Source organism: Orcinus orca, chromosome 13 (genome assembly GCF_937001465.1).
Source record: "Orcinus orca chromosome 13, mOrcOrc1.1, whole genome shotgun sequence".
Lineage (NCBI taxonomy): Eukaryota > Metazoa > Chordata > Mammalia > Artiodactyla > Delphinidae > Orcinus > Orcinus orca.
In genome coordinates this window covers 46,356,871-46,377,672 of record NC_064571.1, presented here as the reverse complement: position 1 = coordinate 46,377,672, position 20,802 = coordinate 46,356,871, and the positions used below count along the sequence as shown (strand labels likewise).

Here is a 20,802-nt window from a genome sequence, read left to right as displayed (position 1 = left end):
CTGGGTAGCATATAAACAACATTTATTTCTCATAGTTCTAGAGGCTGGAAAGTCCACGAACAAGGTGCTGGCAGATTTGGTGTCTGGTGAGGGCCTGGTTCATAGACTGCCGTCATCCTGCTGTGTCCTCATATGATGGAAGGGGTGAGGTTACACTCTGGGGTTTCTCTTATAATTCCATTCATGAGGGCTCTGCCCTCATGATCTAATCACCTCCCGAAAGTGCCAACTCCAAGTGCTGGCACATTGGGCGTTAGGAATTAACATGTGAATTTTATGGGGGAGGGAGACACAAACATTCAGTCGGTAGCAGCAGGCTTGTAATGAGTGCTTTAGTCTTTGAGTGTTGTAGGCAGAAGATGGCTAAATCATCACGGCTTCCCTGAAGTACATACGTTAGTGCTAGGGAGGAGTAGCCTAATGTGAGTTTTTATATCAGAGGCATGATAAATGGGACCCATGGTGTATGAAATTCCAGTTCTTTAGTACAGGGAAATGTGCTCTTCATGTTTCTGTCTTCTAAGGCCTGCCTTCAAGTCTTAATTTACCTAAAGGTGGTACACATCTTTCCTTTAGCTTGGACAGTGTTTCTTAACCTGTTTTCCACTGTTCTCTTCCTCCACCAGAAGTCTTTTAGACAGTTTGAAATTTTAATACCCATGAAATTTTAATACTACAGATATACTGTATCTGTGCTTACATAAAAGAAAGTTTTTTTGCCCCAACGCCCAAATGAATTTTCATCCTTTGGGACCAGTATTGCCCCCATTGAGAATACATGGGCTAGGATACCTGGCTGGGTGGGTTGTGCCCTACCTAGTAATTAGGCTTTGAAGGAGGCTAATCTATTATTTATTTAAGAACCTTGAGTCCATTAGACAATTTTCTGATATGGACCGCTGTTAAAGGGTTGTTCCTCAAAGCACAAGCTCTTTATTCATTCATGGAGTCATACACACTTGTTTCAAACCCTCCTGGCTTCCTCATTTCCTTGCTGTGCCACCATGGGCAAAGCCTTAGTTTATTCACTGTAGGCAATAATAGTATCTACCTCAAAAGGTTGCTGGGGAAGACTGAAAAAGCGAGTAAAGCACCATGCTTGGCATAAAGTAAGCCAGCAAAAAAATGAAGCTATTTTTAATAGTACTAGAGTTTTCTTTGGTTGTTAGACTCATCAACTGTCTGCATTTTAAAGATTAGACAAGTTCTTACGGCTCTGGGTTCAGTGGTGATAAAGTTATTATAGGTGTTGGGTTCATAGCTGTATGACTTGATCCAGTTGTTTAAATCTTCACGCCCCAGTTTCCACATTTTGTTAAGATAGAAAGCAAGGTAAGTTGTTTGAAACTTCAAATATAGCAGTAATCCTAATAAATGTACATGGGTTATATTTGCCCACTAAATGACAGACTCTTGGATTGAATTAAAAAATAAGAGACATACCTAAGACAAAATGACTCTAGAAGGTTTAAAGAACAGAAAGGGGGTGGGGAGGGACAGGCAAATATTGCTATCAATAAAAATAGAATTAATACATGAATATGGAGGAAATAGAATAGTTCATGTTAACAACCCACCAAGAAGACAAAATAATTATGATTTTGCATGTATCCAGGGCGTTACAAGGGAAATCTGTTAAAACCACAGTCATAGTGGTAGATTTTAACATACTCTGTCACTGATAAATAAAAGACAAAAGTTAATATGAATATAGAGTATTTGAAGACCACCTTTATTAACGAGGTTTTATTTTAAACAAGTCTCTGAGTACCGTTCCCTCGCAAAATGGTCTGAGTCTATGAATTTTGGCTGGTTTATGCAGCCATATAATGCTCTTTGTACGGTAGATGTGTTCCTGTAAAGCTCCAAGTAAACTAGATAATTGTAAAAGTGAATGATAAACTTTTCTAAAGGAAACTTTTCTAAAGGACTTTGTATGCGTGTGAGTTTTTCTTACGTTGTCAGCTCTCACACTAGAACTTTTTCTGTGTGTCCTGGTGTTTGTGAGCAGAGAACTTTGAGTGTTTAGGTTAGACTCTTGAGCCTGTTTTTTTTTTTTTTTTGGCGGTATGTGGGCCTCTCACTGTTGTGGCCTCTCCCGTTGCGGAGCACAGGCTCCGGACGCGCAGGCTCAGCGGCCATGGCTCACGGGCCCAGCCGCTCTGCGGCATGTGGGATCTTCCCCGACCGGGGCACGAACCCGTGTCCCCTGCATCGGCAGGCGGACTCCCAACTACTGCGCCACCAGGGAAGCCCCGACTTGCGCCTTTTTATGGAACTGGGTCCGTGAACCTGAGTAACGGTCGGTTAGCCAGATTTATTCATCACAGTGGTTCTAGATGTGGTTTCTTGCAGAGACTCCTCTTTATTGGCCATTTACACGTGCTGCAGGTTGCCTTGGTGGCAAACTGTAAGCGGGGTGTGACTCTCTTGCTTTCTGGCTACTGAAGAGTTGAGAGGATTGAGGCAGAACTCTCAGAGGTCCCTTCCTGGAAACTCTCAGACATAGTTTGGTCTCTCCAGAGTCCCTGAGCAGGATCTTTTTTGTTGTTTTTTCTTCTTTTTTAAGGTGGCACACCAGCAGTCCAGTGTATGCTTTTTCAAGTTTTTTTTTTTTTTATCAGTGAAGTGGGAGGGTTTTTAAGCGTCTGCAGAACATTTGGGTTTGTGAATTCTGTCGAAGTAATTGTTGGCATATGGTTTTCCTCCTTAAGAAGGGTTGGCAAATGTTGTCACCTTTTTCTTTAATTTATTTGAGCCTTTAATTAATATTGGGTATTAACGAAGTGTGTGTTTCTGCACGTGTGTAGCGCCAGTGAAAATTCCATTTATTTTCTCTTTGTTGCTTTGTTCTCTAGTTTGGACAAAAAATAAATTATTTTCATGGGTAAAAACTAAATTAAAAAGGAAAACATACATTTTAATAAGTACGTAGAGAAGTACCTTGTTAAATTAAGTTCGTGTTCATTAGCAGCCTAGTCTAAAAATGTGACTGCCTTGAAATGGAAGGCAGAGAGCCCAGCAGATCTGTGGAACTTAAAAGGGTATGTGTTTTGGGCTTTATGACTGATGGCGACGGTACCCCCGTGGCAGCTTGAATTGTCATTGCTCCTGTGGCCTCACCTTCCCATCCTCCATCCAGTCTCCCACCCTCTCAACCAGTCCATAAATAATTAACAAGCCCTTAATGTTTCCAGGCACCTTGCTAGGAGTTGAGAAATATAAACAGTGTGATGGGGACATGACCTTAAGAGCCTGTGTCCTACTGATGATTAGTAAATAGAAGTTTTGTAATTATGAAACGGTCTTACGATGATAAGTGATAGGGCAGAGGTGTATAAGGAGGGAGGACATATGTGGGTCATCTAACTCAGACTAGGTGGTGGTAGTGGTGGTGGTGGAGGGATCAGGGGTGGCTTCTTGGATGAGGTGATACATCAGCTAGGATTTGTTGGAATAGGAGAGAGCTGTTCTAGGTAGTAGTTTTGGAGGTGAGACCGGAACATGACTTTTCCTTCAGGAGCTACAAGAGTTAAAGACAAGAATATTGAAACCAGGCTGGAGAGCTGGGCAGGCCCCTCACGAAGGCGCTCATTTCTCTTCAAAGGGTTCTGGGCATTATTCTGAAGGCAATGGGGATTTATTGTTCTGAAGGCGTGGGCATTGGTGGATTTTAGTCATGGGAATAAAGTAATTAGAATTACATTTTAGAAAGGTCCCTCTGGTGGCAATGTAGGGTTGCAGATTAAAATGAGAGGTGAGGCGCTGGAATAAGAAAGTATTGCTTGAGCTGATTTATGAGATTTTCAGGAGGTGCAGGCAACCTTGGGGCCTGAATATGGGAGGAGAGAGAGAAATGAAGGATGACCGCAAGGTTTCTAGCTGAGGTCAGTGGGAGAAATGAGGGTGCTGTTCAGTGAGGGAGTGACAGAGGGAAAACAAGGTTTGGAGGGAGGAATTAGGAGTTTAGTTATAGACACGGACTTATTGATCCTTAGGAGACGCTGCCCTTAGCTGTCCAGGGAGTGGTTGTCAGCATAGGGTAGTGGGTAACATCATCCAGGCAGACGGAAGAGGGCAGTGGAAGGAAGCCTGGAGATAAACTATAAAGAACAAAACCCTGTGTGTTGATCTAATAGCCATGTGACAGGGAAAACAGATACGGTACCTTGGAAAATAAACAGATCAAGTGTTTTCCCTCTGGACTTGGCCAGGTGTTGACTTTCAGAATTTTAGTCAATGAAGAGAACTGTCAATAATAACTCCTAAAGCTGGGAGCGGTGAAGCTCCAGTTTTTTTCCCGATGGTTATGACCTTGTGGTAGCATGTGCCAGAGCTGGAGGAACCTCTTTGCCTCTTTGGGTCTATGATAATAGCTTCCTCATCTATTTCTGTCTTTGTCAGTTTGAATAAATAAAATTGTCTTCTTAATGAAGCAGAAAATGATAAAGCTTTTGGAATGTCTTTGTTATTTTTGGAGAATTACAGTTCATAGGAATTAGAGAGGGCAGAGGATTAGAGAAGAGTAATTTGTGGAGGGGGCTTGGCTTTTTTACGTACTCCTTATTTTTATACGCGCGTGTGCGCGCGCGCGCGCACACACACACACACACACACACACACTCACAGAGTTAGGATAGAGAAGAGCAGGGAAGCAGTTTTAATCATCTTCCCAATGTCTGGCCACAGAAGACATGAGTATTATTCATATCACATCTGGGATATTAGTGATTTGTATTCACTCAAGGATTATTTAATGGGTTCCTGCCCTGGTGATCAAGTCAGAATTCGGGCCGCACCAAGCCAGCTGGGACAGTGAGAGCCCTTCTCTGGAGCGGAGATTGTCTTACCTCCCACCACCCTTACGTAGTTCTCTCAAGCTTTCCTAATGGCAGCCCCACCACCAGGCCCAGTTCCAAGATGGCCAGCCCTCCTCTCTTGTCTCCTCCTAATCTTCCCACAGCCATCGAAGTACAGATTGCTTCACTGGCCCTTGGGACACATGGCTGATAGCTAGCACCTTGGGAAAATCTAGCCCTTTATAGATAACCGCCTGGGGACACCTGTAGGTGCGATGTAAGCTGCCCCCGCAGCTGGCACCATCCTTTGTTGAGGTGGGTTAGGGGATAATGATGGTAGTAGCTTGCTGGGCTTTCTGGGATCCCTGTGCCATGGCCACGCTCTCATCCATGCTCTTGCCTTGACTCCGACCGTTCCTTCACCTTCAGATTCCTGCGTTGTTGCAGCTGAATATCTGGAAGCACCGTTCCACTATGGCCCTGGTGGGGATGTGGGATTTTTTTGCTTTGACATATCCCTGAAAATTAAAAAATATATATATTCTATCATTATGCAAACTCTACTGTTTGGGGAGGATATTGCCTTAGGACAGAGAACGTTGAAGACAAAAATGCCCCTGATATCCAAGTTCTTAGACGCTCGAGTGAAACAGTCGAATAAAAAGAGTAACTTGTAGTCGGTATTTCTTTTGTATACAGACTCGTAGGAACTTTTGCTCCCCAGTCACCCCTTTGTTTTGAGGAACGAGGGCGTTATTAAAGAAGAATACTTAGGAAACATGTGCTGACATTCTCTGAATGACTTATTTTAAACTTAAATCAAGGACTCAATGTCTGCTTGTCGAGAAATTTTTGGATAAGTCAGTGGTAGGGAGAGATTCATGGGATGTAGTTGGGCTGACTCTGGAGTCGGGTGACGGGAGCTGGAGCACAGGTTGGTTGCTGCGCTGGAGGCCTCGGTGTGGCTTGTTCTCATTGGTCAGCAGGTGGCACCAAATAGCCAGGACGAATCTGGAGAGAGGTATGTGGTGTTTCGATTTCACCTTGGGTTGGGTTAAACATTTTGGAGTTAATAGCACTCTCATGTTTTTTTCCCCCTAGAGATGGCATCCTCCAAGGCTGAATTTTGTAGAAGTCTTTGGTTTTAATAGAGTCATAAAACTTAACCATCTCCAAGGTCAAATGGTACATAACAATATTGATTTTCTTTTTTTTGGAGGGGTTATGACTCTGAATGCTAAAAGCCAACTGTAAGATCCTTCTGTAGAATATATTTACTGGCTTAGGTGTCTGAACTTTTTCGTGTTTTTAGAAATCTTTTCAGTATGTTGCTAATGGAGGTGTTAAAATTGATCTACTGATAAATTTATATATATATTTTTGATAAATTTATATTTTTGACCTTGATAATGTCTGCCTGATGGGAATCCAGGATTTTACTCCCATCCGAGATGTTTCTGTTTGAGCAGAGGTGGGTGACTCTGAGTTACAGATGGTGATTCAGTTGTGAGGGGGACACGGAGGATGTGTTGGGGATATTCTTGGCTATCTTGTGAGAAAACAGCTAATGACAAAAGAGGGGGCAGGTCTGTGCTTTTGCCCCCAATTACTACACTACTTGAGGTGCAGTTCATTTGTTTCAGCTTAATTTATTGTCCACGGACCCCTGGTTGCGTGTGCCTCGTATGGTTCTGTGCTAGAACTTGAGAAAAAGCTGCCTTTTGAAGCACAATAAGAGGAATGTTTCTTTTCTGCGTATGTGGCTTTGTTTATTTTCTTTGTTTGGTGCCATGTGTGGGGAAAAATGTGAGCTCGAGTGGTCCATTTGTGGTTGCCGGGTGGTGTCTGGTTTGATTAGTGCATGAGCTCCAGTGATTAGGCTTGCTAACTCTGGTCTGTGCGTGCATTCTTGGGGCACGCTGAATGAGGTTTCCATGAAACGAGCATCCAGGTACAAAATCTTATAATTAATTTTTGAGTCTTAAGATGGGGCCTGGGGGAAGGGATGGGAGGGGGAGATGACAAACATCTTTTCCCTTGGGATATCTTCCTACAACTAAGTGGGGGGGGGTGCATCTTTCTTCCTCCCTCTCTTTTTAATTTACTTAGATAGGCTTGTATATAAAATGTGCAGGAAGTTAACCACACCCGTAGGAATTAAGCACATATCCTTGCCTCCTAGAATCTGTTTTTCACACAGCACCAGGATTGATCTTTTAAAAACATACATCCAGTGATGTCAGTTATTAGGTTAAAATCCTGCCCTGGCTTCCCTCACACTTAGGTTAACAGCCCTTTGTGGACTGGCTCCACCTACCTTTCCAACCTCATCTCCTTGTATCTCTCCCTGCCTACCAGACTTGGGCCACACTGAGCTCTTCATTCCTCCAACAAGCCCTGCTGTTCTCACCTTAGGGCCTTTACATGAGTAGTTTCCTTTGCCTGGAATGTCATTCCTCTTGATCTGGGTGTGACAAGACCATTGAGAGCTCAGTTTAAATACCGACTCAGACCTTCCCTGACCACCAGCTCTAAAAGAGCCATTCATTCCTTTTCTCTCGTTTACTTTTAAATTAAGATACAACAGACACATAATACTTTGTAAGTTTTAAGGTGTAAGGTATGTTGATTTGATATGTTTATATATTGCAGTATGATTAGCACTGTAGCATTAGCTAACACCTCTGTCATTTCACATAATTATCATTTCTTTTTTGTGGTGAGGATGATTAAGTCTAGTCTCTTAGCAGCTTTGAAGTTTATAAGACAGTATGACTGATTACTCACACTGTGTCACATCACTCCAGTTTCATTTTATTTTCTTTTCAACTATCTTGTCTTTTCTTATGTGCTTTTTTGGTCCAGCTCTTCCTAGTAGGATGTAAGCTTCACTAGAGCCAGGTCCTTATCTTGTTTACCGTTAACCCAGCATCTGGAACAGTGCTGAGCATGTACTAGGTCCCCGGAACATTTTGGTTCCATGAATGAATAATAGCTGTATTGAGGGGAGAAGCTATATATTTAAAGCTAAATGTATCTCTCTTAATTCTCTGAGGGCACTGTGATAAAGATGGCAGTGGGCCAAACGTTGAGGCTGAAGTTCTTGTTTCCCATTTATCCCTGTAAAACATTGTGGCCCTGGTGGGTCCCTGAGACGTGGGTATTGGGGTGGGTAGTAGAATTTGTAATAACACAGTCATATACATAATTTCAGTCATTTTTTGGTATCTGTTAAACACTAGTACTGTCCTTGCTGCTGTATATTTACTATGTCATTTAATCTTAGGCATCAGTTTTCTAATATGTAAATGATATGTTTAGATAAAATGATCTGTTAGTTCTCTTATATCACATTATATGAATTTCTAGGAGAAGCTAAGAGATTATAGTTTATGGTGACACACAATAGAAACAGATTTAGTTCGTTCAGAATACCTACCCAAGGTAGGTATTCATCCAGCTCTAATAAAACTTTAAAATTGCAAAGTTTAAACTTTAGAAAGGAGGAAGAAACCCACCCTTTGTTGGGTATCCGTCATCTCATTCAGTCTTCTCAACAACCTGTAGAGTATCTTCCCTCCTTCATGTCTGCGGAAACGGAGGCTCAGAGGTGTTACGTGCCTTGGCCAAGGTCACACACGTTACGAGGCAGTGCTGAAGTTCCCAACCAGCTTCGATTGACTCCAGAGACCTGCTCTCAGCACGTAGGAGTTGTGTTACCTTCTGCTCACCTTTCCCCAGTAGGTTTTGTGGGGATCGACAGCTTAGACTCCTGACTAGGGTTTCCCTTCTGTTTCTCACAGACCTCTGAGAAGGAGCTGATGTGGAGAAGCAGCTGAGGCGGTCCAGGATGACGACCACAGTAGCCACAGACTACGACAACATCGAGATCCAACAGCAGTACAGCGATGTCAACAACCGCTGGGACGTGGACGACTGGGACAACGAGAACAGCTCCGCGCGGCTCTTTGAGCGGTCCCGCATCAAGGCTCTGGCAGGTAGGGTGCCCTTATGTCCCGTCACAGAGGCCTGGGATGCCTTACAGGTCCCTTTGAAATCATCCACCCTGTCCCCCTCTCAAGATCAGCTCAGCTCTACTTGAACACGTCCCACCAGAGCAAGCCGACTGTTTCATAAGGTGGCCAGTTTCCTATCTGGGGGACTGTCAGTCCCACAGCCCAAGTGATTCAGAGCCCAGGGTGGTTTTTATAGCCGTTCAGAAAGAGATGCCCTAGGCTTGTCAGAAATCTTTTATTTTTAACACATCTTACATTTCAGTATATTGAAGTATACTATACCTTAGACACAAAAATACAGTTTGACCCTGGAACAACATGGGGGTTAGGGGCACCAACCTGCTGCACGGTCGAAAATCCATGTATTTGACTCCCCCAGAACTTAGCTACTAATAGCCCACTGTTGACCTGAAGCCTTATCCATAACATAAACAGTCGATTAACACATAATTTGTAAGTTATATATATGATATACTGTATTCTTACTGTAAAGTAAGCTGGAGAAAAGAAAACGTTATTAAGAAAATCATAAGGAAGGGAAAATACATTTACTCTACATCTGTATATTTATTGAAAATAAATGTGTCAATGTAAGTGTAAGTGTACCTGCACAGTTCAAACACTTGTTGTTCAAGGGTCAACTGTATACAAATTAACCTGTTTACTTAGGGCCTGTGATATATAAATTAACTTGACCTGTTACAGTACTTGCTTTGAGTGACCAAGGTTAGTTAGTATCACGTGCAAAGGTTTTGGATCTGAAAAGCAATAGCTTAATCTGGTGAGGGCACATTTAATGCTATAACAGGTAAGTCTGCCATTGATAAAGTTAACAGGCACACATCCCTTACTTCATGATTTCTCACTCCCTTGTTGCTGTTGAATACTTAGGGCACACTTTTACCAGGGCCCTAGATGGGGTGGAATTGCCCTGAAAATCAGGAAGGGGGTTCAGTCACAATGAAAACTCAGCAGTATTGAATATGTGTAAACCAAGGGGCCAATGTGGAGTTTATTCAAAATCTTGCCTCTGTACTTTGAGACCCCAAATAAAATGATTTCCAAATGAGAAAAGTGGGTTTATGTATTTTTTCCTAATATCTTTAATTATGACAAGTAAACAAAAGTCATGACTTAAACAAGTGAGTTTCCTGTTAATTGTGAAGATAGCTGACTTTTTTATTACCTTTACAGTGTAATCTGTTTATGAGGCATGTGTCATTTGGAGTTCTCTTGATTGTAAGCAAAAGGAAACCTAGCCCAAAGTGGTTTAAATGACAAAGAGACATGACAGAGAATAGTAGACAAATTTAGCATTTAAGCCAGATTTGCTCCTGGGCTTAGATGGTATGACCAGGATCCAGTTTCTTTCCACTTTTTGGCTTTCCTTGCTGGTGTGGACTTCATTCTCAGGTAGGCTCTTGGGTCCCTGGAGTCCCAGGATGGCTGCCCTGGGTCCCAGATCTGTTTGTAAGGACATCCAGTAGAAAAGAGCACCTCTGCTTGCCCAGTACTGTACTTCCACTATGGCCGTGGAATCAGTCTCACTGGCTTGACTGTGCTTGGGTCACGTGCCTCTCTCAGAACCTCTCTCCACTGGAGTCAGAAGAGGATATGCTGATTGACATCAGCTAATCGGAATGCATCTTGGGGTGCAGGGAATTGCGGGGTTGGGAGTGGCGAGGGGTCAGTCCCACCCAAACAGCTTGGCTAGAAACTTTAGAATACAACAGGAAGGAGGAAGAGGGAAATGGATGTTGAGGGTGCAGGCAACTAAATGCTATGGAAAAATTGTTCAGCTGCCTTAGGATAATTTGTTTGTTGAGTGGTGGTGATTTGTAGGTCTTTCTTGAGCTTGCCTGATTCGAGGGCATAAATGATTAACCAGATAGTCACTCTAGAATTAGAGCTTTAGTTTCTAGCTTATTCATTAACATGGAACCTTATGGAAACCATGATCTTGTCTCGTGCTAGTGGATCGATTTGTACTTTAATGTCTTACCTCATTTTCTTGAGGTTTCATTGGAGCTGTTAGACCAGTATGATATTAGTGGCCAGTTATCTTTGATCATGAGTCATTTACTTTCTGGTTCCAGACTACCAGGTACAGTTGACCCTTAAACAACGGAGGTTTGAACTGTGTGGAGGATTGGTGTCCCTCACCCCTGTGTTGTTCAAGGGTCAGCTGTAGTATCGCCCTTTTAAGAATTTTACTCGCAAACTGCAGAGCAGTTCCTTGCTTTGTTCTTTTCTCTAGTTCCAGAGGAGATCCCCAGCTGTCCTTAGGATTAATCAGTTGTCCCTACACTTCCTAAGATGTCTTTCCCTCTGTGTTATCCATGTCCTTGAACAAATGCTAATAATAGTAAGCATACTTACAGTGTGTCAGGCACTGTTTTAAATGCGTTGCATATATTAACAGTTAATCCCATAACAACTATGAGAGAGATTGTTATCTACAATGTATAGATGAGGCAGCTGAGGCACAAAGAGATTAAGTAGCTTGCCCAAGGTCACACCACTGATAAGTGACTGAAGGCAGACTGACTCCAAAGTGTATATGCTACTATTTTTTTGCTATTCAGTAAAATGCAAAATGGTTCAAAGCTCACTGGTGTAGAGAATTGATGATGGGTAATGCAGACATGTTAAAAAGATCTTCAGAAGGCTCAGAAATGCATCCTGTGCCTTGAGGAAGCCGTGAGTAACCACGAGAAGTTACTGAAAACAAAACATGCTGCCTCCAGGATAAATAATGTGGGGGGGAAAAAAAAGAAAAGAAAAACAAAAAAAGAATTGCTTTTAGTGAATCCAGAAGATACCAGGAAAACCACCTGTTCATGGAAGAAATTATCTTGCTTTATTATCTGACTTCCCAGCTCTGTGGGACAGAAAAGTCTCTGAGCTCTCTAAGAAGCCTTATAAGCTGATAGCGGGAGTAACAGATCAGACCAGCACCGTCTAGAACTGTGGTTTTAGAATTTGAGTGGTCTTCAGAATCACAGCACAGATCGTGGGCCCACCGCCAGAGTTTCTGATTCAGTTAAGTCTGAGATGGTACTTGATAATTTACCTTTCTGACAGGTTCCCAGGTGATGCTGATGTGGCTGGTCTGGGGAATCCCATTTTGAGACTGGTGTAGAGTATCGATGGTCATCTGGTCTACTTCCTTGGGTGTCTGAGGCCATTTCATCTAGAAACAAAACAAATGAACAAACAAACCGAAACCAAACTCACAGATACAGAGATCGTATTAGTGGTTACCGCAGGGAAAGCGGGGTTGGTATGGGTGAAAGAGGTGAAGGGGGGTCGACTGTATGGTGAATGGATGGTAAGTAGAATTGTGCTGGTGATCACTTCATAGTGTATACAGATGAGGAATTCTATTGCTGTAAACCTGAAACTTACATATTAAAGAAACCCTTTAATCTTTTAAAGAAAGGTAAAAGCTAAACATTTTCTTTTTACAAGTGATGGGTGTTTATGGTTTAGGGTTATATTTTGTGGAATCAACACAAATTAGGGGAAGTAGGAAAAGTAGTCTTTTTAAAAGTGCAACATTTAGCTTGAAAATATTGGTAAAGTAATTAAAATTAATATCTTTATATCAACACTCATAAATAGTGAATTTAAAAAATTAGGAGGCTATGTACCAAAATATTCCATGTTTCTTTCTGAGTAACTTATTTCTTATTTGTATTTGAACTTTTTCCTGAAATAAATATGAACAGTTTTGTAATTAAGAAAAAAAACAACATAAAAACATCTTAACATCTAATATCACATTCAAAAGTTTTGATTAATTTTTCTCCCAAAATAATGGCATAGAGAAGTAGTAGGAGAAAACCTGTGTATGAATGAACATTTAAAAAAATGACAGAAATTAAAAACAAGATTACTTTGGGAGTTGTCACTTACCAGCATTTATGAGATAAAATTTTGCAGGAGAGCCTTTCTGCTAAGGTACGGACATGGGAAAAGAAATTGACCTTGAGTTTATGTGGTTATGGGGAATTAAGAACAGCTGAGAAACATAGGAAAATGAGGTGAAAGCACCTAATTATATCTTTTACATTACATGGATAGAGTAAATAACACATATTAGTGGCTGTATGTGTAAGCCAGATTCCCTTTAAACGTAAGTATTTATTTGAGTGACCAAGAATTTTGGTGGAGCATTTAATCAGCTAAAGCAGTGATGTACTTTAAATGTCCAGATCAGTGCTGTCTGAAAGAAATATAATACTACACATGTGATTTTAAATGTTCTAAGTAAGATATTTCACTTAATCAGACAATCCAAAATATTGTATCAACATGTAATCAGTGTAAAAAACTTATTATAAATGAGATACTGTACATTTTTTATACTAAGTCTTTGAAATCCAGTATATATTTTATTTCCCATGTTTCACATGGTCACTTGGCCAGTGGCTGCGGGTTTGGACAGTGCATCTCTAGTGCCTTCACGTAGATGCTTTTATTGGTGAAAACTTTATAGATCCTGCTGAACAAATGTGGGCTTTAAAATCCCTACCACGAATTTGGTCTCGAGTATAGTTGTGAAGCCATGAGTAGTTGGCCACTTGGCTAAATGTGAATTTAAATTCTGATGAGGAATAACCCATCAATTGAATCATTATTATTATTATTATTATTTTGCGGTACGCGGGCCTCTCACTGTTGTGGCCTCTCCCGTTGCGGAGCGCAGGCTCCGGACGCGCAGGCTCAGTGGCCATGGCTCACGGGCCTAGCCGCTCTGCGGCATGTGGGATCCTTCCAGACCGGGGCACGAACCTGCGTTCCCTTCACTGGCAGGCGGACTCTCAACCACTGCGCCACCAGGGAAGCCCGAATCATTATTTTTAAAATAATCACTCTTTATATATGTGTGTGTGCCTTCCACTTCTAAACTTTTATTAAATGGATGCAAAGTAGCAACAAAGGTCCTCCACACTGCTGTTTCCGCTGAAAACTTTGGCGTTGTTCTTGAGCTCGAACACTATTTTTGGATGCAGAAGACTCAATAGCAGACTTGTGTAAACATGCATATTCCAGCGTGTCCACGCTCCCTCCAAAAAATTGAGATTCACTTCAGTGGGAGGGAGCACAGTAATCTGCATTTTTAATGCATACAGTACTCTTTGAGAAACACTTTCCTGTGACATGGTCTAAAGTGTTCTCACTTAATATTCAAATCTTATTATCCTTGAGTATTCTCACCAAAGTGAAAATCAACTTTTCATCTCTCCTGTAAAATATTAGTCTGCCCTTTCCCTCCAGTAAGTAGGTCACAGTTATGTTTTGATATCTCAGCACCTAAGAAGGCTTAATGTTCTGCCTGAACTGAGTAGAGAGCTGTCTCGTGGCAGGAGGAACACATTCTTGCTGTAATCCCTGCCCTCATTATAGCCCCTGTCTGGGTGCGTCTTCCTGCAGGAGGTGATGGAGGTTCCCCCATCTAACCCCAGCCCCTAGAGTTGTTTGGGCCTTTTAATTTGTAGTCTCCAGGAGGGCAGAACATTTCTTGGGGGCCTAAATTAGCTCTCTAGTGCTAATTAAAATTAGTGGGGACTCTTCAAAAGTTATAGATAAAAAAATTCAGGCACAGGGTTTTCTCAGGAGGAAAAGACTTGGATTCCATACACTGAGAATTAAAGCAGAACTTGCCATCTACTTTCTGCCAGTTGACTGCAAATTTCAAGCTGCCATTAAGGTTATATACTTAAATTATTGACTTAATCCCCAAATAGATAGACCTGTGCATATATGGTGGAAACTTATTTTAAAACTGTAAAAGCTGTTTTAGTTTACCTTTTTTGAGAGATGTCTTATTGTCTTTTCTACCTAAAATCATGAATTTTTAATTAGGTGGTTTAGATATTGGCTTCATATTTTGTAAGATCCCCGGTGCTACAATGGTTTTACTTAGAAACTTCCCAGAATACGACTGTTAATTCACAATCAATCCCCCCTGCCAAGACTGAATACACAAACAAACAAATAGATGTAAAATATTTTACTTCCTTCTAGTGGAAGTAGGGTGCCACCTTGCTATTGAACATGCAAACAGATCTATAAAACATGGTCTGGAATGATCTAATTAGGAAGATAAAACCTATTTACATGAAACACGAACTAAACTTGTATGCAAGTGCCAGGAAAGTAGTGCTGTAGTAATTTAGAGAAGGATTGATCGCAAGAGGGAAAAAACAAAGTCATTTTAAGAGGACGGGTCAAGGAATGTAAAGAACATTGGAACTTGGAGAGAGAGCGCGTGGAGCCTGAACCTTGGCGTGGCTGCTTCCGTTTCCACTGCAGCAAAACAGAAGAGGCCTTTCACTAAAACAGAAAGTGCTTTTGGCTTCTCAAGATGAGACACCACCTTGAGCTTGGATTCGTTCCTTGAAAATTTTAAGCTAGAGCTTTTCTTATGTGCATACTCATCACCCTGTTCAGATGGAACACTTTTATGCCCCAAGGGAAAGGCTTCTTGCATGATGGAGTAGATTTTTATAGTTAGGATTAACAGATTCAATAGCTACCCCATCTTTTTCCCCATCTACTCTTGAGGCTGTTTGCCTAAATTATGCATTATTTGGGATTATTTGTGAGAACAGGCATGGTCCCTAGTGCCACTAAATACACCACCCATTAGTTGTGAAATCTGAATCTGAAGGAGCATTTCATATCAAAGAGGTTCATGCAGGCTAGTGAAGAGAAGGTCTGTTTAGGTCATTACAAGTAGTCCTGGATTATACCCTCAATTTATTTTCTGTATACATAAGGCTTCAGTAGTTTCCTGACTGTAGGACTGCAGGAATCTTTTCTTTCTTTTTTGGGTAGAGCTTCCTCAGAGTTCCCTCCCCTCTCTTTCTTCTTACTGCTGTAGATGATGCCCTCCTGACTTTTGAAATCAGCTTGGATTTCCGCTCCTGTGCCTTATATTCTTCAGATTTTCTTCTCATCTCAGCAATGGCTGAAACTCCATAGCAGCTGAGATGAATGATCCTGGCTGGGAGAAACCGCCTACTATTCCTCTCCTTCATCAAACCTCTTAACCACACACCATTCCTCTTCCTAACCCAGCCCCCATTCCTGCCCTTCAGTCTCTTTCAAGTTTCATTCCTTAGGTCAGAGAACTTCTCAATCCTCATCCCTTTACTCATCTCTTACTGCACCTTAGCCTTTGTCTTAACTTCTCACCCCACCAGAATATTATCCTTAAGTCAGTCCCTGACTTTTGAGGAGCTCCAGTCACCATTTCTAGGGGAAAATCCCATATCCTTTATGCTTGATTTGTGATTGAACTTAGGGGATGTGACCTGTCTTTTGTTGGAGACTGCCTAGGTAAGCAAAAGAGGAAAAATTCATGATTTTTCTCCTCTCTTCTACTTTTCCTGGCCCTCTCTGCATATGTGTACCCTCCACCCGCCGCCATCTGTCTGTCTTTTAAATATCAGCTTTCTTGAGATATTATTTACATACCATAAAATTCACCCCTGAGAAGTGTACAATTCAGTGATTTTTAATGTACTCACAGAGTTGTGCAACTATCACCACTAATCCCAGAACATTTATCACCCCCCAGAGAAGTCGCATACATGTTAGCAGTCGCTTCCCATTTTCACTCCTCCCCAGCTCCAGGCAGCCACTGATCTAGTTTCTGACTGTGGATTTGTCTATTCTGGACATTTTATCTAAATGGAATCATACAACATGTGGCCGTTTGTGACTGGTTTCTTTTACTTAGCAAAACATTTTCAAGGTTCATCCGTGTTGTATAGCATGTTATCAGTACCTCTCTGATTTTTCCCTCTGTTCTCTTATGTGAGTAATAATGGTAGATTAGTGAGGAAGAACAGAAAAAATTCTATGAAAGTTACTGACAGGATAATACTATGATTTTAGCCGGCAGTTGCCTGGGAATAGATGGCAAATACCTCGTAGGCATCTGAAAGTACTGTAGAGTTAAGTACTTCTTCATTTACCTGGATGTGGTCATCAGATAAGCCTCCTGGCGGGTGTTCGGTCATCTCATATGGTCGTCTTTGTTCCATCTGTTAAATTCACTTCTACCGTTTAACTCTTTTGCCAGTTTTCTATCAAAGTGGACCTGTGAGCAGGTAAAGAAGAAAATATAGGAAGGTAAAAAGAAAATACATCATTTACATACAGGGCATTTATAAAGTCCTGTCCCCTTTAAAAACATGTCCCACAATGAGAACAAGCTAAAAGTGTCATGAAGTAGGTTTTATATTAACAATGGCAATTCATATAGCTAAGGTTTTTATTTAACCACCATCTGCGGCAGTAACATTCAATTTAATTTTCTAATTTGTAGAGAAAATTGATGCTGGGTAGATGTTAAATAGTTTCTTAAATTATGTTTTGATGTTTGACACCAAGTTGATGAAAGAAGGTGGCTTTGATTATTAAACTGCGTATTTGTCGGTAGTTTTGACACGATCACATAAATAGTAACCCAGTGGGAGGGTTCTGGGTAAGAAGGTAACAAGGTGGTTTGTGTCTGCTGATTGGCTTCTCTGGAAAGAATTCTGCATTCACAGTTATTGGGGGTTAGTCCTTTCTGGTTTTCAGGAACAGGGATTCACTTGAGTGTCTGAATAAAGATAGTGTGTGGTGGAGTGGGGGTGGGGAGGTTACTGCAAAGTTTCAGGTGCCTGAGCCCCAGGAATCCATTAGTGACGGAGGCTGCTGTAGGGCTGGAGGTGATCTTCTTCTTTCAGGTAGGGCGGGTACCTCGTGGATGGGAGCCCCCTGCATAGTGCTGGTATCTTGCTCATCATAACTCAGCTCATTGATGGCTTTGGTATGTTATGGTTCCAACTCTACCTCCTGCCCATCTTTCTTTTCTGACGTCACTGCTAAACGACTCAAAATCCTGGCCTTCTCTGGTTCAGATCTCTGTGAGGTTGAGTATGGAGTTGGGGCTCTGATTGGCCCGGATTATTTTTTTTTTTTATTTTTTTTTTTGCGGTACGCGGGCCTCTCACTGCTGTGGCCTCTCCCATTGCGGAGCACAGGCTCCGGACACACGGGCTGAGCGGCCATGGCTCACGGGCCCAGCCGCTCCGCGGCATGTGGGATCTTCCCGGACCGGGGCACGAACTCGTGTTCCCTGCATCGGCTGGCGGACTCTCAACCACTGCGCCACCAGGGAAGACCCCGGATAATATTTTTATACCAGGTCATGACCCACTGGTTACTTACGAATGATTACCTTTAAAAGAGTTACGCAGAACATTGGTGAAGAGCAGGAAGTCATATGTCTAAAACATACTGGCTGCATTCATCCACGGATTAGAGGGGATTTGGCTGGCAGTTGGAGGCTATGGTTGGCATTTCTAATGTAGAATTGTGGTGTGGTGGGGGAAGGTATTTTATATTAGGACTTTTGGGGAAAGATATTGGTATATCTTGTGTGATCAAGGGAAGAGCTAAGCAGCCAGTCTGAAGGAAAGGCAAAGTGCAGACAGGCCCCGGAACAACAGAAATTAAGGCTTTCCATCTCTCAATCTCTTGATTTTAGCTTCTGTCTCTGCCCCTGCAGGTAGTCTTCCAGGTAGCAGGAGGTGTGGTTGCCATGTGCCCCTGGACTTTGCTATCCACCACTTGTCCCATTTTTCTAGTTCCAGTTGGAAACGTTGGGGCTGTTTGCTAAGGAGGATGTAATGTATGAGGCTTTGGTCACGGGGTGACTCCTGAACTGGTGCACTGTGGTGTAGGGTGTAGAGGCACGTAAGAACACAGTAGCTCTCCCTGGAACTGCATGGAGGTCCTCCTGGAAAAGGGAGTGGGTGTTGGGCAGATGGCAGTACATAACAGTAAATGTTCATAGCATGTTTTCAGATAGATAGATGTCCTTGATTCAGAGGGAACACTGTTTTATAAAAATGGCAAGATGACCATCACCACTGACTAATAGCTTCCTTAAAACAAAGCAACCAATAACCTTACAGCTTCCTTTAAGATCTTGGAAGAAGTAAACAAAGAGAAATGAACATTAGCGTGTCAGTCTTTAGAAAATGTCTTATTAGAATAAGCTGTTCAGTCTGTACCTAAGTTAATTTGTGAATTTGCTTGGTGATTTAGTGACTTGGAAACAGTCTATCCCATTCTTTCTTCTGGGGCCTCAAGGACCAGCACATTCTTAGAGTATGACAGGTGCCCAGTAATAGAATGTCATTCCAGATATTTTAGCAGTAGAGTGACGTAAGTACAGTATTAGCATGTTCCTCACCGACATGTAATCTATTTCGGGAAAATAGACTGTATGTATAAAACAGTCAGTGCATGCGACAGTATTACACAAAAGTGTTGTGACACTTCCCCCAAACCTGAATCTTGGTCTCTTCATTTTCTGGTTGATAGAGATGTCCATTTTCCACAATTCTTATCTCTTCTAGAGTCTCATTAGGTAATTTTCAAGGGAAGTTTTAATCTCTTTCTTGCACACCTGTGAATTTTCAGAACCCTAAGGTAGTGACATAATTGGGTGATGGGCACATGTTACTGGGTGAGGCTGATAAAAATTTTGTCACATAGGTTTACATTTCTGCAGACTCCTTTGATTTCTTGAACATGCATGTGAAATTGCTTTATCAGCCACATCATTGTGTCCATAGGCATCATAAGGAAGGACTGAAGTCAGGGAGATGCTGGGCCATTTGCCAGGTCCCTGGACCCTCCCTGCCTTGCATGTTACCGTTTGGATCACCCTGTAAGTCTTCAGCAAACCCAAGCCCTCTCCACTGGCTGCAGCCTGAGCCTTATTAATTTTGTGTGTGTGCTCAAGGTGGATGTATCCATACTTTGTCTCTCTGGCTGACTGCTAAACTCCTCAAAGCCAGTGGCAACGAGTAATGTTTTCTTTCGGCATTCCTCACATAAGTCAGAATGCGATTATGTACTTTTACTTGTCAGACTGAAGAACTGATTCATGATCAGAACTACTAAGTATCACTTCATTTGGGGAAAATTTCTCCCTAATTTCTGTAATACCATTGAAAAATTAGTTCTACGTATTTAAGAATTTTACATTAAAATATATTATAAAATAATGCCTTGCATTGTATATTGTATGTTACAATGCATGCATTGTTAAAAAAAAAGAAAGAAAGAAAGAAAGAAAAGTCCAAACACTACGGAAGTAGACAGTGAATGTTTCCCCTTCCCCAAACCTGTCTCCATCCCTAAAGATAATTCCTTTTAAAAGTTTGATGTATATCTTTTGGGATATTTTCCATGTAAAATTATTATAAACAGTAGCAGGACCAGTTGATTGTTAGAATCTGGAGTTTAGTCTTTTCCCCACCAAAGAGGGGACTGTCTTAGATTTTCGTTCTTGGCAGGAGCCGATCTCCGTACTGCATTGTCACCTGAAGAGAGGCTTTTGGAAGTTTGGGGCATTGTTTGGAAGCTGGTACAAACCATTCTACAGTGGATCAGACATCCTTCCACGATGCTCTCAGGGTGGCACCTGCCCCCTTTTGTGCTGCACACGTCTGCCCCTAGGGTTTTATTGCTTTTTGGCCAGAAGAGCTAAAGCTAAAGATTTCTTGATTTGTCTTCTCCTCTTTCATGTCACTGCAGTGTTTCTGGACCTCTTCTCTCCTTGTCTCTTTGCCTTCCATGTTTCTGGGATACTAGAGGTGCTCAATGGGGGCGGGCATCTCTAAAGAGGCAGTCACTCCTGGGTGGGCCCACAGTTTGCCTGTGTTCTCCTATGTGTCACATTAGCCTCAAGTGGGTGCCGGAGGTTGGAGTTTGATAATTTAAGGGTTCATCACAAATTTGTAAATGCTGGCCACAGTTTTCCTCCTGGAATACTGTATTGTGACTTTAAGGACATAGGGAATTTGGCGAATATGGTGGCCACACACGACAGAGAAGGAATTGCTATCATTGTAGTACATGGTTCCTAGAATATTTCCATTTTGCTTCAACAGCCAAATCTGTTTCCC

The 20,802-nt window shown here is 41.9% G+C and overlaps 1 protein-coding gene across 2 annotated transcripts in view; it reads left to right on the top strand.

Moving 5' to 3' along the window:
- The window catches only part of SPTBN1 (spectrin beta, non-erythrocytic 1), a 193,690-nt gene that overhangs the window by 43,282 nt on the left and 129,606 nt on the right, over window positions 1–20,802 (top strand). For both annotated transcript variants that reach the window (XM_004284364.4, XM_049695929.1), the window contains exon 2: window positions 8,603–8,797. In XM_004284364.4, the coding sequence (XP_004284412.1) occupies window positions 8,650–8,797 (148 nt within the window). In that variant the 5' untranslated portion in view covers window positions 8,603–8,649. The remainder of the gene's footprint in view (window positions 1–8,602; window positions 8,798–20,802) is intronic.